At 48.9% G+C, this 15,664-nt stretch overlaps 1 protein-coding gene across 1 annotated transcript in view; it reads left to right on the top strand.

Annotated features, from left to right (window-relative positions):
- lama1 (laminin, alpha 1) overlaps window positions 1–14,710 on the top strand; it is a 56,413-nt gene extending 41,703 nt beyond the window's left edge. The window contains exons 49-65 of the mRNA XM_062415008.1: window positions 200–347; window positions 442–566; window positions 1,865–2,015; window positions 2,118–2,262; window positions 4,344–4,485; window positions 4,574–4,688; window positions 5,005–5,157; window positions 5,244–5,392; window positions 5,488–5,682; window positions 5,832–6,015; window positions 10,814–10,920; window positions 11,325–11,514; window positions 11,622–11,771; window positions 13,533–13,686; window positions 14,001–14,134; window positions 14,255–14,468; window positions 14,553–14,710. Of these exons, the coding sequence (XP_062270992.1) occupies window positions 200–347; window positions 442–566; window positions 1,865–2,015; window positions 2,118–2,262; window positions 4,344–4,485; window positions 4,574–4,688; window positions 5,005–5,157; window positions 5,244–5,392; window positions 5,488–5,682; window positions 5,832–6,015; window positions 10,814–10,920; window positions 11,325–11,514; window positions 11,622–11,771; window positions 13,533–13,686; window positions 14,001–14,134; window positions 14,255–14,468; window positions 14,553–14,710 (2,614 nt within the window). The remainder of the gene's footprint in view (window positions 1–199; window positions 348–441; window positions 567–1,864; window positions 2,016–2,117; window positions 2,263–4,343; window positions 4,486–4,573; window positions 4,689–5,004; window positions 5,158–5,243; window positions 5,393–5,487; window positions 5,683–5,831; window positions 6,016–10,813; window positions 10,921–11,324; window positions 11,515–11,621; window positions 11,772–13,532; window positions 13,687–14,000; window positions 14,135–14,254; window positions 14,469–14,552) is intronic.
- The last annotated feature ends 954 nt before the right edge of the window (window positions 14,711–15,664 follow it).

Genomic DNA, 15,664 nt, shown 5'->3' with positions numbered 1-15,664 from the left:
TGACCACCAACACATCACCTGACCACCAACACATCACCTGACCCCCAACACATCACCTGACCACCAACACATCACCTGACCACCAACACATCACCACCAACTAACTAAATTAAAACATGACATCATGCTCTTGCTTCTAAACAAATGTGATGTGATGTCATTTCATATGATGTCATTTGATGATGTCATGATGTTGCAGGTTCGGAGCCCGTGCCTCTCTGTCAGTCCATCAGCTGGAGTCGCCTCCGTCACCTGACGTAACGGCAACATCACCTGGACCCGCCCGGGTTCTAGACATCGACAACAGCACAGTGATCCACATCGGAGGACTGGGAGCCCACACTCAGGTAACAACACACCAGGTGAACTGGTGAACTGGTGAACTGGTGAACAGGTGAACTGGTGAACAGGTGATAACTGTGTGTTTGTGTGTGATGTCAGAGCCCCGCAGTGCTGCGCTCCTCCACCTTCCAGGGCTGTTTGGGCGAAGCGTCGCTCAATGAGAGAAACATCGGACTGTGGAACTACAACAGCAGAGAGGGAGAGTGTGGAGGATGCTTCAGCAGGTACGCACCTGTCTGTCTCTGACCTGTCTGTCTCTGACCTGTCTGTCTCTGACCTATCTGTCTCTACCTGTCGGTCTCTGACCTGTCTGTCTCTGACCTGTCTGTCTCTGACCTATCTGTCTCTGACCTGTCTGTCTCTGACCTATCTGTCTCTACCTGTCGGTCTCTACCTGTCGGTCTCTACCTGTCTGTCTCTACCTGTCTGTCTCTGACCTATCTGTCTCTACCTATCTGTCTCTGACCTGTCTGTCTCTGACCTGTCTGTCTCTACCTGTCTGTCTCTGACTTGTCGGTCTCTGACCTGTCTGTCTCTGACTTGTCGGTCTCTGACCTGTCTGTCTCTGACCTGTCTGTCTCTGACCTATCTGTCTCTGACCTGTCTGTCTCTACCTGTCGGTCTCTACCTGTCTGTCTCTGACTTGTCGGTCTCTGACCTGTCTGTCTCTGACCTGTCTGTCTCTGACCTATCTGTCTCTACCTGTCGGTCTCTACCTGTCTGTCTCTGACCTGTCTGTCTCTGACCTGTCTGTCTCTGACCTATCTGTCTCTACCTGTCTGTCTCTACCTGTCGGTCTCTACCTGTCTGTCTCTGACTTGTCGGTCTCTGACCTGTCTGTCTCTGACCTGTCTGTCTCTGACCTATCTGTCTCTACCTGTCGGTCTCTACCTGTCTGTCTCTGACCTGTCTGTCTCTGACCTGTCTGTCTCTGACCTATCTGTCTCTACCTGTCTGTCTCTACCTGTCGGTCTCTACCTGTCTGTCTCTGACTTGTCGGTCTCTGACCTGTCTGTCTCTGACCTGTCTGTCTCTGACCTGTCGGTCTCTACCTGTCTGTCTCTGACCTGTCTGTCTCTGACCTGTCTGTCTTTGACCTGTCTGTCTCTACCTGTCGGTCTCTACCTGTCTGTCTCTGACTTGTCGGTCTCTGACCTGTCTGTCTCTGACCTGTCTGTCTCTGACCTGTCGGTCTCTACCTGTCTGTCTCTGACCTGTCTGTCTCTGACATGTCTGTCTCTGACCTGTCTGTCTCTACCTGTCGGTCTCTACCTGTCTGTCTCTACCTGTCTGTCTCTGACTTGTCGGTCTCTGACCTGTCTGTCTCTGACCTGTCTGTCTCTACCTGTCTGTCTCTGACTTGTCTGTCTCTGACCTGTCTGTCTCTGACCTGTCTGTCTCTACCTGTCTGTCTCTGACCTGTCTGTCTCTACCTGTCTGTCTCTGACCTGTCTGTCTCTGACCTGTCTGTCTCTGACCTGTCTGTCTCTGACCTGTCTGTCTCTACCTGTTTGTCTGTCAGTCCCCAGGCAGAGGAGACCTCCTTCCACTTTGATGGTTCTGGCTTCTCATTGGTCCAGAAGTCTCTGCGGGCGACATCTACGTCGGTGGTTCTGCTGTTTAAGACTCTGTCTCCGGGCGGGTTGCTGCTCTATCTGGCCTCCAACAACACGGTACCGCTCTTAGTCCCGAGACTCAGGATTCTCTTCCTGTTGTTGTTTTAACTCTTTTTGTTAAGGCGACTCAGATGTTGGATCTTTTTCTGTCTCCTGCAGAGAGACTTCCTGTCTATAGAGCTGGTGGGGGGTCGAGTCCGTCTGACCTTTGACCTCGGCTCAGGTCCCCTGATCCTGACCTCCAACCGAAAGTACAACACAGGAGTGTGGTACAAGATCACCCTGCAGAGGAACAAGCGCAAAGGTACTACTGCTTCATAGTACTACTACTGAAGTACTACTACTGTCCAAGTACTGTACTACTGCTTCATAGTACTACTACTGAAGTACTACTACTGTCCAAGTACTATACTACTGCTTCATAGTACTACTACTGAAGTACTACTACTGTCCAAGTACTATACTACTGCTTCATAGTACTACTACTGAAGTACTACTACTGTCCAAGTACTGTACTACTGCTTATATAGTATAGGTATAGGTATGTAGGTTATAGAGAGTATATAGATATAGTATAGCTGCTGAAAGAGCACATCTGCTGCCTGGCAGTAGTTTTTCATATTGCACTATACCTCATTGTTGTTCATCTTGACCTTAACTGTGAGGCAGGTGTTATAATAATATAAGTGTACTTTACTGTCAGTTTGAAAAAGACAGAGAACACTTGTACAGGTCTTAGAAACAAGAAATCATGTTTTATCTTTTGATTAATATTAATCAAACTCATTGAATTGCATAGCATCATTCCTTTGCATCGTCATATCACATCGAATCGCATTGTGTTGGATCAAATCGTGTTAAATCGCTCTGCATCGTGATTGGATGAATCGTATCACATCGGTAGTTGCTGCTTATGGATCTTTAATGTATTGGATCGTTGGTAGCCCTGCTCCCCACACGCATCAATGAGCCTCGGTTGATCCTGTCGCAGGTTCATCGGTTGTCCGTCCTTGGACCACTTTAGGTCGGTACTGACCACTGCATACTAAGAAGCCCCTCTAAGACCCACAAGACCTGACGTTCTGGACATTCAGAGTCATCTAGCCATGACAATCTGGTTCTTATCAAACTCATTCAGATTCTTACACTTGACCATTTTTCCTGCTTCAAACACATCAACTCCACTGTTCACTTGCTGCCTGATATAGCCAACTCTTCCCAGAGCCCATTTTAACAGGATCATCAGTGTAATTCCCTTCACCTGTCAGTGGTTGTAATGTTCTTCACGTGCAGTGGCGTTTTTATATGTAAGAAACTGATGGACTACCAACCACTCCAGCGGATACTGTACTACGTACTCTGCCTTGTTACTGATTTTAACATGTCAAGGGTCCATGGATAGCTCCAGAACATACACTTAATTACAGAAAGAAGACAGACAGAGGGTTGGTTCAGGTTCACTGTAGAACTGATTGGACTCTTAGAACTGGGACATTTTGTCATCAAAGGCTGTTTAAGGGTTCAGACTTAATTTTAGGGTAAAGGTAAGAATTGGGTTTAGATTGAGTTTAAGGTTTGTGTTGAGGCGAGGCGAGGCGAGGCGAGGCGAGGCGAGGCGAGGCGAGGCGAGGTGAGGCATTTAGTTGTGATGGTTATAAATATCCTCCAGTCGGCACCAAGACTCTTTAAATCCTTCTTCTCCTCCAAATTAAGGGTTTCAGACCTAAGTATGAAATCCACTTAGTTCATTTTCTCAAGTTAACACACTGCACAGTGAGGGAGGGGCTGTGGGCTGATAGACACTGCACAGTGAGGGAGGGGCTACGGGCTGATAGACACTGCACAGTGAGGGAGGGGCTACGGGCTGATAGACACTCTGCACACTGAGGGAGGGGCTACGGGCTGATAGACACTCTGCACAGTGAGGGAGGGGCTACGGGCTGATAGACACTGCACAGTGAGGGAGGGGCTACGGGCTGATAGACACTCTGCACAGTGAGGGAGGGGCTACGGGCTGATAGACACTGCACAGTGAGGGAGGGGCTACGGGCTGATAGACACTCTGCACAGTGAGGGAGGGGCTACGGGCTGATAGACACTGCACAGTGAGGGAGGGGCTATGGGCTGATAGACACTCTGCACAGTGAGGGAGGGGCTACGGGCTGATAGACACTCTGCACAGTGAGGGAGGGGCTACGGGCTGATAGACACTCTGCACAGTGAGGGAGGGGCTATGGGCTGATAGACTATAGATTAAATAAAAGGATTAGGGTTAACAGTTGTTTCTGGTGCAGGTCTCACCTGTAACTGAAGCCTCTGTTTTAACTAACCACTGTTTCCTCTCTCACACCTGGTCTTACTGATGCTGCTGATGGGTGCGTCCAGGTTACCTGTCTGTCATGGCAGCCGACCAATCATCCGACAAGGAGGTGTTGGAGGCGGAGTCACCAGGAACAGCCTCGGACCTCAACCGCTCCGACCTCGACCCCATCTACATCGGTGGACTTCCTGCCTCCAGACCAATCAGGTGAGTCTGTTGATGTCACCAGGTGAAGATGTCACATGTGGGCTCCATGTTAACGCTCTTTGGTCCTCCCTGTCTGTCTGGTTGCTAGGCGACAAGTCATCAGCAGGTCATACGTCGGCTGCATAAAGAACGTCGAGATCGCTCGGTCAAATTTTGACCTGCTGAGAGATGCGTACGGAGTCAGGAAGGGCTGCGTCCTCAAGGTACATAAATATATATATTTATACATATTAATACATGATACCTAACCCACATTTAAACCTCACATCAGATGTAGATGAATGATTGAAGTGTTAAATCTTTACTGATGTAACAACGATCAATCAATCAATCAATCAATCAATCTTTATTTATAAAGCGCCAAATCACAACAAAGTCATCTCAAGGCTCTTTCCACATAGAGCAGGTTTCATTTAAAGAGACCCAACATTCCCACATACAGTATACACAGTACGCTGCATGTAATATAACACACAGAAACAGTTCAGTGATCAATAACGTGTATTGATCTGTGATCAGGCGGTGCGGAGCGTCTCCCTGCTCGCTGGCGGCTTCGTCCAGATCGCTCCTCGCTCTCTTGGCCAGGAGGCGGAGCTTCTGTTCTCTTTCTCCTCCAAAAACCAATCAGGAGGCCTACTGGCTGCCTTCAGTGATGACCTCATACAGCGACAGGTGAGACAAGAACAGAGTCATGTGATCCACATGTTGACCAGGTGTTCAGCCTACGAACACAAGTAACCACAATGGTGTCTTTGCAGCACTTCCTGTCTGTGCACCTGGTCTCAGGTGTGTTGGAGGCGGAGCTTGGAGAGGTGGGCGGGGCCTCTCGACGGGTGCAGGTGACACCTGGAGGCGGGTCCTTTGCTGACGGATTGAAACACTCGGTGATCATCACCATCAACAGGAAGTAGGTGTTCCCATGGAAACAGAGACCTGTCTCACCTGCATGTGTGTCACCAGGCTGATAAATATTGATTGATTGATTGATGTTCTTCCTCTCAGGTCTCTGTCTGTCCAGGTGGACGAGGAACACCTGAAATCCGTCTCTCTGTTGCCGGGCGGACTTTCCCGCCTCTCTCCAGCCTCCTTTTTTATTGGTGGGCTGCCCCCAGGGGAGGAGTCTCGTCTGCCAATCAGATTGCAGAATGTGTCCAGGTGGTTCACAGGCTGTATGCAGCACCTGGTGGTGGGGGGGGCGTAAGTCTCACACACACACACACACACTCACGCTCACACACTCACACTCACACTCACACTCACACTCACACTCACACTCACACACACACACACACACGTTGTTTCTGCCTCTCCGATTTGTTCATGGTTTGATTGGCGGCTCCCTGCAGGCTCATCGACCTATCAGGAGCTGTGAGGTATGAGGGGGCGGAGCTTGACAGCTGCCTGTTGGGGGAGCGAGGGGGGGGGGCGGTGCTACCTGATGACCAGGAAGTAGAGCCCACACCTGATCCCGCCCACCTACCTGTAGCCCCGCCCACCCAGCTGAGTGCCCTGACACCTGGAGTGCTGACGGTAATCAATACGTTTATTGATCGGTTATCGATTGTTTATTGGTGTTTGATTATTAATGTAACTAATTGATCCGTTATTGATGAATAATCAGTCAATGAATCTTTATTTATAAAGCGCCAAATCTCAAGGCTCTTTACACATAGAGCAGGTTCTAATTTAAAGAGACCCAACATGAGCAGCACTTCATAAGGTTCTATGAGCTGCGAGCGCAGTGTTCTAGTAGGTTCATGAGGTTCTATGAGCTGGGAGCGCAGTGTTCTAGGTTCATAAGGTTCTATGAGCTGGGAGCACAGTGTTCTAGTAGGTTCATAAGGTTCTATGAGCTGGGAGCGCAGTGTTCTAGGTTCATAAGGTTCTATGAGCTGGGAGCGCAGTGTTCTAGTAGGTTCATAAGGTTCTATGAGCTGGGAGCGCAGTGTTCTAGTAGGTTCATGAGGTTCTATGAGCTGGGAGCGCAGTGTTCTAGTAGGTTCATGAGGTTCTATGAGCTGGGAGCGCAGTGTTCTAGTAGGTTCATGAGGTTCTATGAGCTGGGAGCTCAGTGTTCTAGTAGGTTCATGAGGTTCTATGAGCTGGGAGCACAGTGTTCTAGTAGGTTCATAAGGTTCTATGAGCTGGTAGCACAGTGTTCTAGTAGGTTCATGAGGTTCTATGAGCTGGGAGCTCAGTGTTCTAGTAGGTTCATAAGGTTCTATGAGCTGGGAGCACAGTGTTCTAGTAGGTTCATAAGGTTCTATGAGCTGGGAGCGCAGTGTTCTAGTAGGTTCATAAGGTTCTATGAGCTGGGAGCGCAGTGTTCTAGGTTCATAAGGTTCTATGAGCTGGGAGCACAGTGTTCTAGTAGGTTCATGAGGTTCTATGAGCTGGGAGCGCAGTGTTCTAGGTTCATAAGGTTCTATGAGCTGGGAGCGCAGTGTTCTAGGTTCATAAGGTTCTATGAGCTGGGAGCACAGTGTTCTAGGTTCATAAGGTTCTATGAGCTGGTAGCACAGTGTTCTAGTAGGTTCATAAGGTTCTATGAGCTGGGAGCGCAGTGTTCTAGTAGGTTCATAAGGTTCTATGAGCTGGGAGCGCAGTGTTCTAGTAGGTTCATAAGGTTCTATGAGCTGGGAGCGCAGTGTTCTAGTAGGTTCATAAGGTTCTATTAGCTGGGAGCGCAGTGTTCTAGTAGGTTCATAAGGTTCTATGAGCTGGGAGCGCAGTGTTCTAGTAGGTTCATAAGGTTCTATGAGCTGGGAGCGCAGTGTTCTAGTAGGTTCATAAGGTTCTATTAGCTGGGAGCGCAGTGTTCTAGTAGGTTCATAAGGTTCTATGAGCTGGGAGCGCAGTGTTCTAGTAGGTTCATAAGGTTCTATGAGCTGGGAGCGCAGTGTTCTAGTAGGTTCATAAGGTTCTATGAGCTGGGAGCGCAGTGTTCTAGTAGGTTCATAAGGTTCTATGAGCTGGGAGCGCAGTGTTCTAGTAGGTTCATAAGGTTCTATGAGCTGGGAGCGCAGTGTTCTAGTAGGTTCATAAGGTTCTATTAGCTGGGAGCGCAGTGTTCTAGTAGGTTCATGAGGTTCTATGAGCTGGGAGCGCAGTGTTCTAGTAGGTTCATGAGGTTCTATGAGCTGGGAGCTCAGTGTTCTAGTAGGTTCATGAGGTTCTATGAGCTGGGAGCACAGTGTTCTAGTAGGTTCATAAGGTTCTATGAGCTGGTAGCACAGTGTTCTAGTAGGTTCATGAGGTTCTATGAGCTGGGAGCTCAGTGTTCTAGTAGGTTCATAAGGTTCTATGAGCTGGGAGCACAGTGTTCTAGTAGGTTCATAAGGTTCTATGAGCTGGGAGCGCAGTGTTCTAGTAGGTTCATAAGGTTCTATGAGCTGGGAGCGCAGTGTTCTAGGTTCATAAGGTTCTATGAGCTGGGAGCACAGTGTTCTAGTAGGTTCATGAGGTTCTATGAGCTGGGAGCGCAGTGTTCTAGGTTCATAAGGTTCTATGAGCTGGGAGCGCAGTGTTCTAGGTTCATAAGGTTCTATGAGCTGGGAGCGCAGTGTTCTAGTAGGTTCATGAGGTTCTATGAGCTGGGAGCGCAGCGTTCTAGTAGGTTCATAAGGTTCTATGAGCTGGGAGCACAGTGTTCTAGTAGGTTCATGAGGTTCTATGAGCTGGGAGCGCAGTGTTCTAGTAGGTTCATAAGGTTCTATGAGCTGGGAGCACAGTGTTCTAGGTTCATAAGGTTCTATGAGCTGGGAGCGCAGTGTTCTAGTAGGTTCATAAGGTTCTATGAGCTGGGAGCGCAGTGTTCTAGTAGGTTCATAAGGTTCTATGAGCTGGGAGCACAGTGTTCTAGGTTCATAAGGTTCTATGAGCTGGGAGCGCAGTGTTCTAGTAGGTTCATGAGGTTCTATGAGCTGGGAGCACAGTGTTCTAGTAGGTTCATGAGGTTCTATGAGCTGGGAGCCCAGTGTTCTAGTAGGTTCATAAGGTTCTATGAGCTGGGAGCGCAGCGTTCTAGTAGGTTCATAAGGTTCTATGAGCTGGGAGCACAGTGTTCTAGTAGGTTCATAAGGTTCTATGAGCTGGGAGCACAGTGTTCTAGGTTCATAAGGTTCTATGAGCTGGTAGCACAGTGTTCTAGTAGGTTCATAAGGTTCTATGAGCTGGGAGCGCAGTGTTCTAGTAGGTTCATAAGGTTCTATGAGCTGGGAGCGCAGTGTTCTAGTAGGTTCATAAGGTTCTATGAGCTGGGAGCGCAGTGTTCTAGTAGGTTCATAAGGTTCTATTAGCTGGGAGCGCAGTGTTCTAGTAGGTTCATAAGGTTCTATGAGCTGGGAGCGCAGTGTTCTAGTAGGTTCATAAGGTTCTATGAGCTGGGAGCGCAGTGTTCTAGTAGGTTCATAAGGTTCTATTAGCTGGGAGCGCAGTGTTCTAGTAGGTTCATAAGGTTCTATGAGCTGGGAGCGCAGTGTTCTAGTAGGTTCATAAGGTTCTATGAGCTGGGAGCACAGTGTTCTAGTAGGTTCATAAGGTTCTATGAGCTGGGAGCGCAGTGTTCTAGTAGGTTCATGAGGTTCTATGAGCTGGGAGCACAGTGTTCTAGTAGGTTCATGAGGTTCTATGAGCTGGGAGCGTAGTGTTCTAGTAGGTTCATAAGGTTCTATGAGCTGGGAGCGCAGTGTTCTAGTAGGTTCATAAGGTTCTATTAGCTGGGAGCGCAGTGTTCTAGTAGGTTCATAAGGTTCTATGAGCTGGGAGCGCAGTGTTCTAGTAGGTTCATAAGGTTCTATGAGCTGGGAGTGCAGTGTTCTAGTAGGTTCATGAGGTTCTATGAGCTGGGAGCACAGTGTTCTAGTAGGTTCATGAGGTTCTATGAGCTGGGAGCGTAGTGTTCTAGTAGGTTCATAAGGTTCTATGAGCTGGGAGCGCAGTGTTCTAGTAGGTTCATAAGGTTCTATTAGCTGGGAGCGCAGTGTTCTAGTAGGTTCATAAGGTTCTATGAGCTGGGAGCGCAGTGTTCTAGTAGGTTCATAAGGTTCTATGAGCTGGGAGTGCAGTGTTCTAGTAGGTTCATGAGGTTCTATGAGCTGGGAGCGCAGTGTTCTAGGTTCATAAGGTTCTATGAGCTGGGAGCGCAGTGTTCTAGTAGGTTCATGAGGTTCTATGAGCTGGGAGCGCAGCGTTCTAGTAGGTTCATAAGGTTCTATGAGCTGGGAGCACAGTGTTCTAGTAGGTTCATGAGGTTCTATGAGCTGGGAGCGCAGTGTTCTAGTAGGTTCATAAGGTTCTATGAGCTGGGAGCACAGTGTTCTAGGTTCATAAGGTTCTATGAGCTGGGAGCGCAGTGTTCTAGTAGGTTCATAAGGTTCTATGAGCTGGGAGCGCAGTGTTCTAGTAGGTTCATAAGGTTCTATGAGCTGGGAGCACAGTGTTCTAGGTTCATAAGGTTCTATGAGCTGGGAGCGCAGTGTTCTAGTAGGTTCATGAGGTTCTATGAGCTGGGAGCACAGTGTTCTAGTAGGTTCATGAGGTTCTATGAGCTGGGAGCCCAGTGTTCTAGTAGGTTCATAAGGTTCTATGAGCTGGGAGCGCAGCGTTCTAGTAGGTTCATAAGGTTCTATGAGCTGGGAGCACAGTGTTCTAGTAGGTTCATAAGGTTCTATGAGCTGGGAGCACAGTGTTCTAGGTTCATAAGGTTCTATGAGCTGGTAGCACAGTGTTCTAGTAGGTTCATAAGGTTCTATGAGCTGGGAGCGCAGTGTTCTAGTAGGTTCATAAGGTTCTATGAGCTGGGAGCGCAGTGTTCTAGTAGGTTCATAAGGTTCTATGAGCTGGGAGCGCAGTGTTCTAGGTTCATAAGGTTCTATGAGCTGGGAGTGCAGTGTTCTAGTAGGTTCATAAGGTTCTATGAGCTGGGAGTGCAGTGTTCTAGTAGGTTCATGAGGTTCTATGAGCTGGGAGCGCAGTGTTCTAGGTTCATAAGGTTCTATGAGCTGGGAGCGCAGTGTTCTAGTAGGTTCATAAGGTTCTATGAGCTGGGAGCGCAGTGTTCTAGGTTCATAAGGTTCTATGAGCTGGGAGCGCAGTGTTCTAGGTTCATAAGGTTCTATGAGCTGGTAGCGCAGTGTTCTAGTAGGTTCATGAGGTTCTATGAGCTGGTAGAGGTTATAGAGGAGGCTTCTTAAGAAGTGGTTCAATTACAGCTACCTTAAACGACTGTGGTACATATATTATATAATATATAATATATTATATATAATATATGTAACCCTATTGATAATGTGACTAATTGATCATTATTGATTATTGATCTGTGCAGTGTGCCTCGGAGGCGGAGCCGAGCTTCCTCCGATCAGCAGTTCAGTTTGGTTCGTCCAGACACAGTCACATGACCTTCATCATAAGCCCCGCCTCCGTCCGTAAGAGGTAAGTATCCATGACAATGGGGGGGGGGGGGGGGGGGGGGGGGTCAGTGTGTGTTTGTGATGATGGGGGGGGGGGGGGGTCAGTGTGTGTTTGTGATGATGGGGGGGGTCAGTGTGTGTTTCTGATGATGGGGGGTCAGTGTGTGTTTGTGATGATGGGGGGGGTCAGTGTGTGTTTGTGATGATGGGGGGGTCAGTGTGTGTTTGTGATGATGGGGGGGGTCAGTGTGTGTTTGTGATGATGGGGGGTCAGTGTGTGTTTGTGATGATGGGGGGGGTCAGTGTGTGTTTGTGATGATGGGGGGGGTCAGTGTGTGTTTGTGATGATGGGGGGGGGGGTCAGTGTGTGTTTGTGATGATGGGGGGGGGGGTCAGTGTGTGTTTCTGATGATGGGGGGGGGTCAGTGTGTCCCTCAGAGTGGGGGTGCGGACCCGGGCTCAGGACGGGCTGATCTTCCTGGTTTCGGACGGCCGGCTGAACGATCACGCCGTGCTGCGGCTGGCGGGGGGGCGCCTGCTGATGTCAGCTGACCTGGGGAGAGGCTCCGCCTCCGTCACCTCTGCGGTCGCCGTTAACGACGGAGAGTGGCACACGGTGAGTCTGACATCACTTCCTGTGTGTGTCTTTGGTGAGCGCGGAGGTAAGCTGGCACTCTGTGACATCACTTCCTGTGTGTAACTGACTTCCTGTGTGTCTCTCAGGTGAGCGCGGAGGTGAGCCGGCGCTCGGTGTCGCTCGCTGTCGACGGGTCGAAACCAGAAACTGTCTCAGTGAAAGGAAACCAGCTCGATGTCCAGAACACTGTTTACCTGGGAGGAAGTCCACACACACTTAGTACCAAGAGGATCAATGTAAGATACACACACACACACACACACACACACACACACACACACACACACACACACACACACACACACACACACACACACACACACACACTATAACGGTTGAAGGAGTTCAGAGGCTGATTCAGTTGATCAAACACTAGTCAGGTTTACATGGAGCTTAATATTGACTGAATGTAAATAAACAGAGAGGGTTAAGGTCAGGGGTCATTAGGGTCAGGGGTCATTAGGGGTCATTAGGGTTAGGGGTTATTAGGGTCAGGGGTTATTAGGGTTAGGGTCAGGGGTTATTAGGGTCAGGGGTTATTAGGGTTAGGAGTTATTAGGGTCAGGGGTCATTAGGGTCAGGGGTCATTAGGGGTTATTAGGGTTAGGGGTTATTAGGGTCAGGGGTTATTAGGGTTAGGGGTTATTAGGGTCAGGGGTTATTAGGGTCAGGGGTTGTTAGGGTTAGGGGTTATTAGGGGTTATTAGGGTTTATTAGGGTCAGGGCTTATTAGGGTTAGGGGTTATTAGGGGTTATTAGGGTCAGGGGTTATTAGGGTTAGGGGTTATTAGGGTCAGGGGTTATTAGGGTTAGGGGTCATTAGGGTTAGGGGTTATTAGGGTCAGGGGTTGTTAGGGTTAGGGGTTATTAGGGTCAGGGGTTGTTAGGGTTAGGGGTTATTAGGGTCAGGGGTTATTAGGGTTAGGGGTTATTAGGGTTAGGGGTTATTAGGGTTAGGGGTTATTAGGGGTTATTAGGGTCAGGGGTTATTAGGGTTAGGGGTTATTAGGGTCAGGGGTTATTAGGGTCAGGGGTTATTAGGGTTAGGGGTTATTAGGGTTAGGGTTAGGGGTTATTAGGGTTAGGGTTAGGGGTTATTAGGGGTTATTAGGGGTTATTTGGGTTAGGGGTTAGGGTTAGGGGTTATAAGGGTTAGGGGTCATTAGGGTCAGGGGTTATTAGGGGTTATTTGGGTTAGGGGTTATTAGGGTCAGGGGTTATTAGGGTTAGGGGTTATTAGGGTCAGGGGTTATTAGGGTTAGGGGTTATTAGGGGTTATTTGGGTTAGGGGTTATTAGGGTCAGGGGTTATTAGGGGTTATTAGGGGTTATTAGGGTTAGGGGTTATTAGGGGTTATTAGGGATTATTAGGGTTAGGGGTTATTAGGGTTAGGGGTTATTAGGGTCAGGGGTTATTAGGGTTAGGGGTTATTAGGGTTAGGGGTTATTAGGGTCAGGGGTTATTAGGGTTAGGGGTTATTAGGGTTAGGGGTTATTAGGGTTAGGGGTTATTAGGGTCAGGGGTTATTAGGGTTAGGGGTTATTAGGGTTAGGGGTTATTAGGGTCAGGGGTTATTAGGGTTTATTAGGGTCAGGGGTTATTAGGGTTAGGGGTTATTAGGGGTTATTAGGGTTAGGGGTTATTAGGGGTTATTAGGGTTAGGGGTTATTAGGGTCAGGGGTTATTAGGGGTTATTAGGGTCAGGGGTTATTAGGGTTACGGCTGAGAGCTTGTTTTTAATTCAAACTCAAAGAAATAAATATGATGAGTATTATATTTAACCGTCTCCATGGTAACACCTCCAGTAGGAAGCTGTGTCACAACAACAGCAACTACTGAGCTAATCAGCTGATCTCCATCTTTGGTCACGTGATGTAAACAACAGATCAGAATGAGACACATTCGGGCGGGAAACTTTACAGGAAGTGGATCTGAAACAAGACAAAATCTGAGTTACCAAAATAAAACGTATATTGTGATATATGTCTGTCTCTCAGGTCAGCAGCAGTTTCTCAGGTTGTCTTCGGTCTGTCAGTCTGAATGGCGCCATGTTGGATCTGTCCAAGCCAGCATCGCAGCATGATGTCACTTCCTGTTTCATCAAGGACCAGACAGGAAGTTACTTTAATGGCAGTGGATTCGCCGGAATCAGTGAGTCACACAAAGAATGTTAATTAATCTAATTAATGTAAATAATAAGCTTTTCCTGGAGGCTGGGTAGTGTGACCCCCCCCCCCCCCCTCCCCCCCTCCCCCCCTCTCCTCCTGATGCTGGAACATGGTGTTTGTTATGATCCATGGCGCACTCAGGTTTAGACCTAACCCTGTGTGTGTGTGTGTGTGTGTGTGTGCGTGTGTGTGTGTGTGTGTGTGTGTGTGTGTGTGTGTGCGTGCGTGTGTGTGTGTGTGTGTGTGTGTGTGTGTGTGCGTGTGTGTGTGTGTGTGTGTGTGTGTGTGTGTGTGCAGTGCGTGATGGATTTAAGGTCGGCTCGGATGTTTCGTTGTCTCTGGAGTTTCGTACGAGCCAATCAGACGGAGTGTTTCTGGGAGTCAGCAGCGCGAAGGTGGACGCCATCGGACTGGAGCTGATTAACGGACAGGTACGCTTACCTGTGTACTTCCTGTTTCCTGTTACGTTTACTACCTGTTTCCTGTGTACTTCCTGTTTCCTGTTACCTGTGTACTTCCTGTTTACTTCCTGTTTCCTGCTTCCTGTGCAGGTGGTGTTTAATGTGAATAACGGGGCGGGCCGTGTGTCGGTGCGTTCGATTGGCCGGCTGCTGTGTGACGGCCGCTGGCACCACCTGCAGGTCAGAAAGAGTAAAGTCGCCCTCAGTTTGACCGTCGACGGCCGCGGCTTCACTGCCCAAAACCCCTACCCACAATCCACCTCTGCTGAGACCAACAACCCCGTTTACCTGGGAGGCTTTCCAGGTAAGCCCCGATCAATGAACCTGATTATTGATAATTTATCATTGATTACTGATGACTGATTATTGATTACTGATCTCTCTGCAGCTGGTGTGAAGCAGAACTGCCTGAGCTCCCCCCCCTCGCCCTTCAGAGGCTGTATGAGGAACCTGAAGCTCGTTAAGTCTCACCTGAGCATCACTGTGGACTTTAGCGCCGCCCACATCCTGTTGGGCGTCACCCCTAACTCATGTCCTGTTGCCTAGCAACACTCAGCCAGGCTCTCATTGGTCCACAGTTCTATTAAATGCTTGAACAGATTAATTGAAGTCAAAGTGATTATTGATGATTGATCTTGTTAATGTGGGTCTGACCGCTGAATAAAGAACATCAGAAAAACGTTTTCTTCTTCTCTTGTTAATGAAACAGCTTCAATCAGTGAAGATGACCTTTAACCTTTAAACATGACAATATTAAGGGTGAGACGGTTCGGTTCTGTTTCTGGGTTGTTGTTCTGTGTCTAACCCTAACCCTCCCTCCACCCTCCATAGGTCCCTAATGTAACGCCTCCACCCTCCACAGGTCCCTAATGTAACACCTCCACCCTCCACAGGTCCCTAATGTAACGCCTTCACCCTCCATAGGTCCCTAATGTAACGCCTCCACCCTCCATAGGCCCCTAATGTAACGCCTCCACCCTCCACAGGTCCCTAATGTAACGCCTCCACCCTCCACAGGTCCCTAATGTAACGCCTCCACCCTCCATAGGTCCCTAATGTAACGCCTCCACCCTCCATAGGTCCCTAATGTAACGCCTCCACCCTCCATAGGTCCCTAATGTAACGCCTCCACCCTCCATAGGTCCCTAATGTAACGCCTCCACCCTCCACAGGTCCCTAATGTAACGCTTCCACCCTCCATAGGTCCCTAATGTAACGCCTCCACCCTCCACAGGTCCCTAATGTAACGCCTCCACCCTCCATAGGTCCCTAATGTAACGCCTCCACCCTCCACAGGTCCCTAATGTAACGCCTCCACCCTCCATAGGTCCCTAATGTAACGCCTCCACCCTCCACAGGTCCCTAATGTAACGCCTCCACCCTCCATAGGTCCCTAATGTAACGCCTCCACCCTCCACAGGTCCCTAATGTAACGCCTCCACCCTCCACAGGTCCCTAATGTAACGCCTCCACCCTCCACAGGTCCCTAATGTAACGCCT

Source organism: Scomber scombrus, unplaced genomic scaffold (genome assembly GCF_963691925.1).
Source record: "Scomber scombrus unplaced genomic scaffold, fScoSco1.1 SCAFFOLD_101, whole genome shotgun sequence".
NCBI classification, from domain to species: Eukaryota; Metazoa; Chordata; class Actinopteri; order Scombriformes; family Scombridae; genus Scomber; species Scomber scombrus.
Note: the sequence above shows the minus strand (reverse complement) of the source record. Positions and strands in the feature narration are given on the sequence as shown.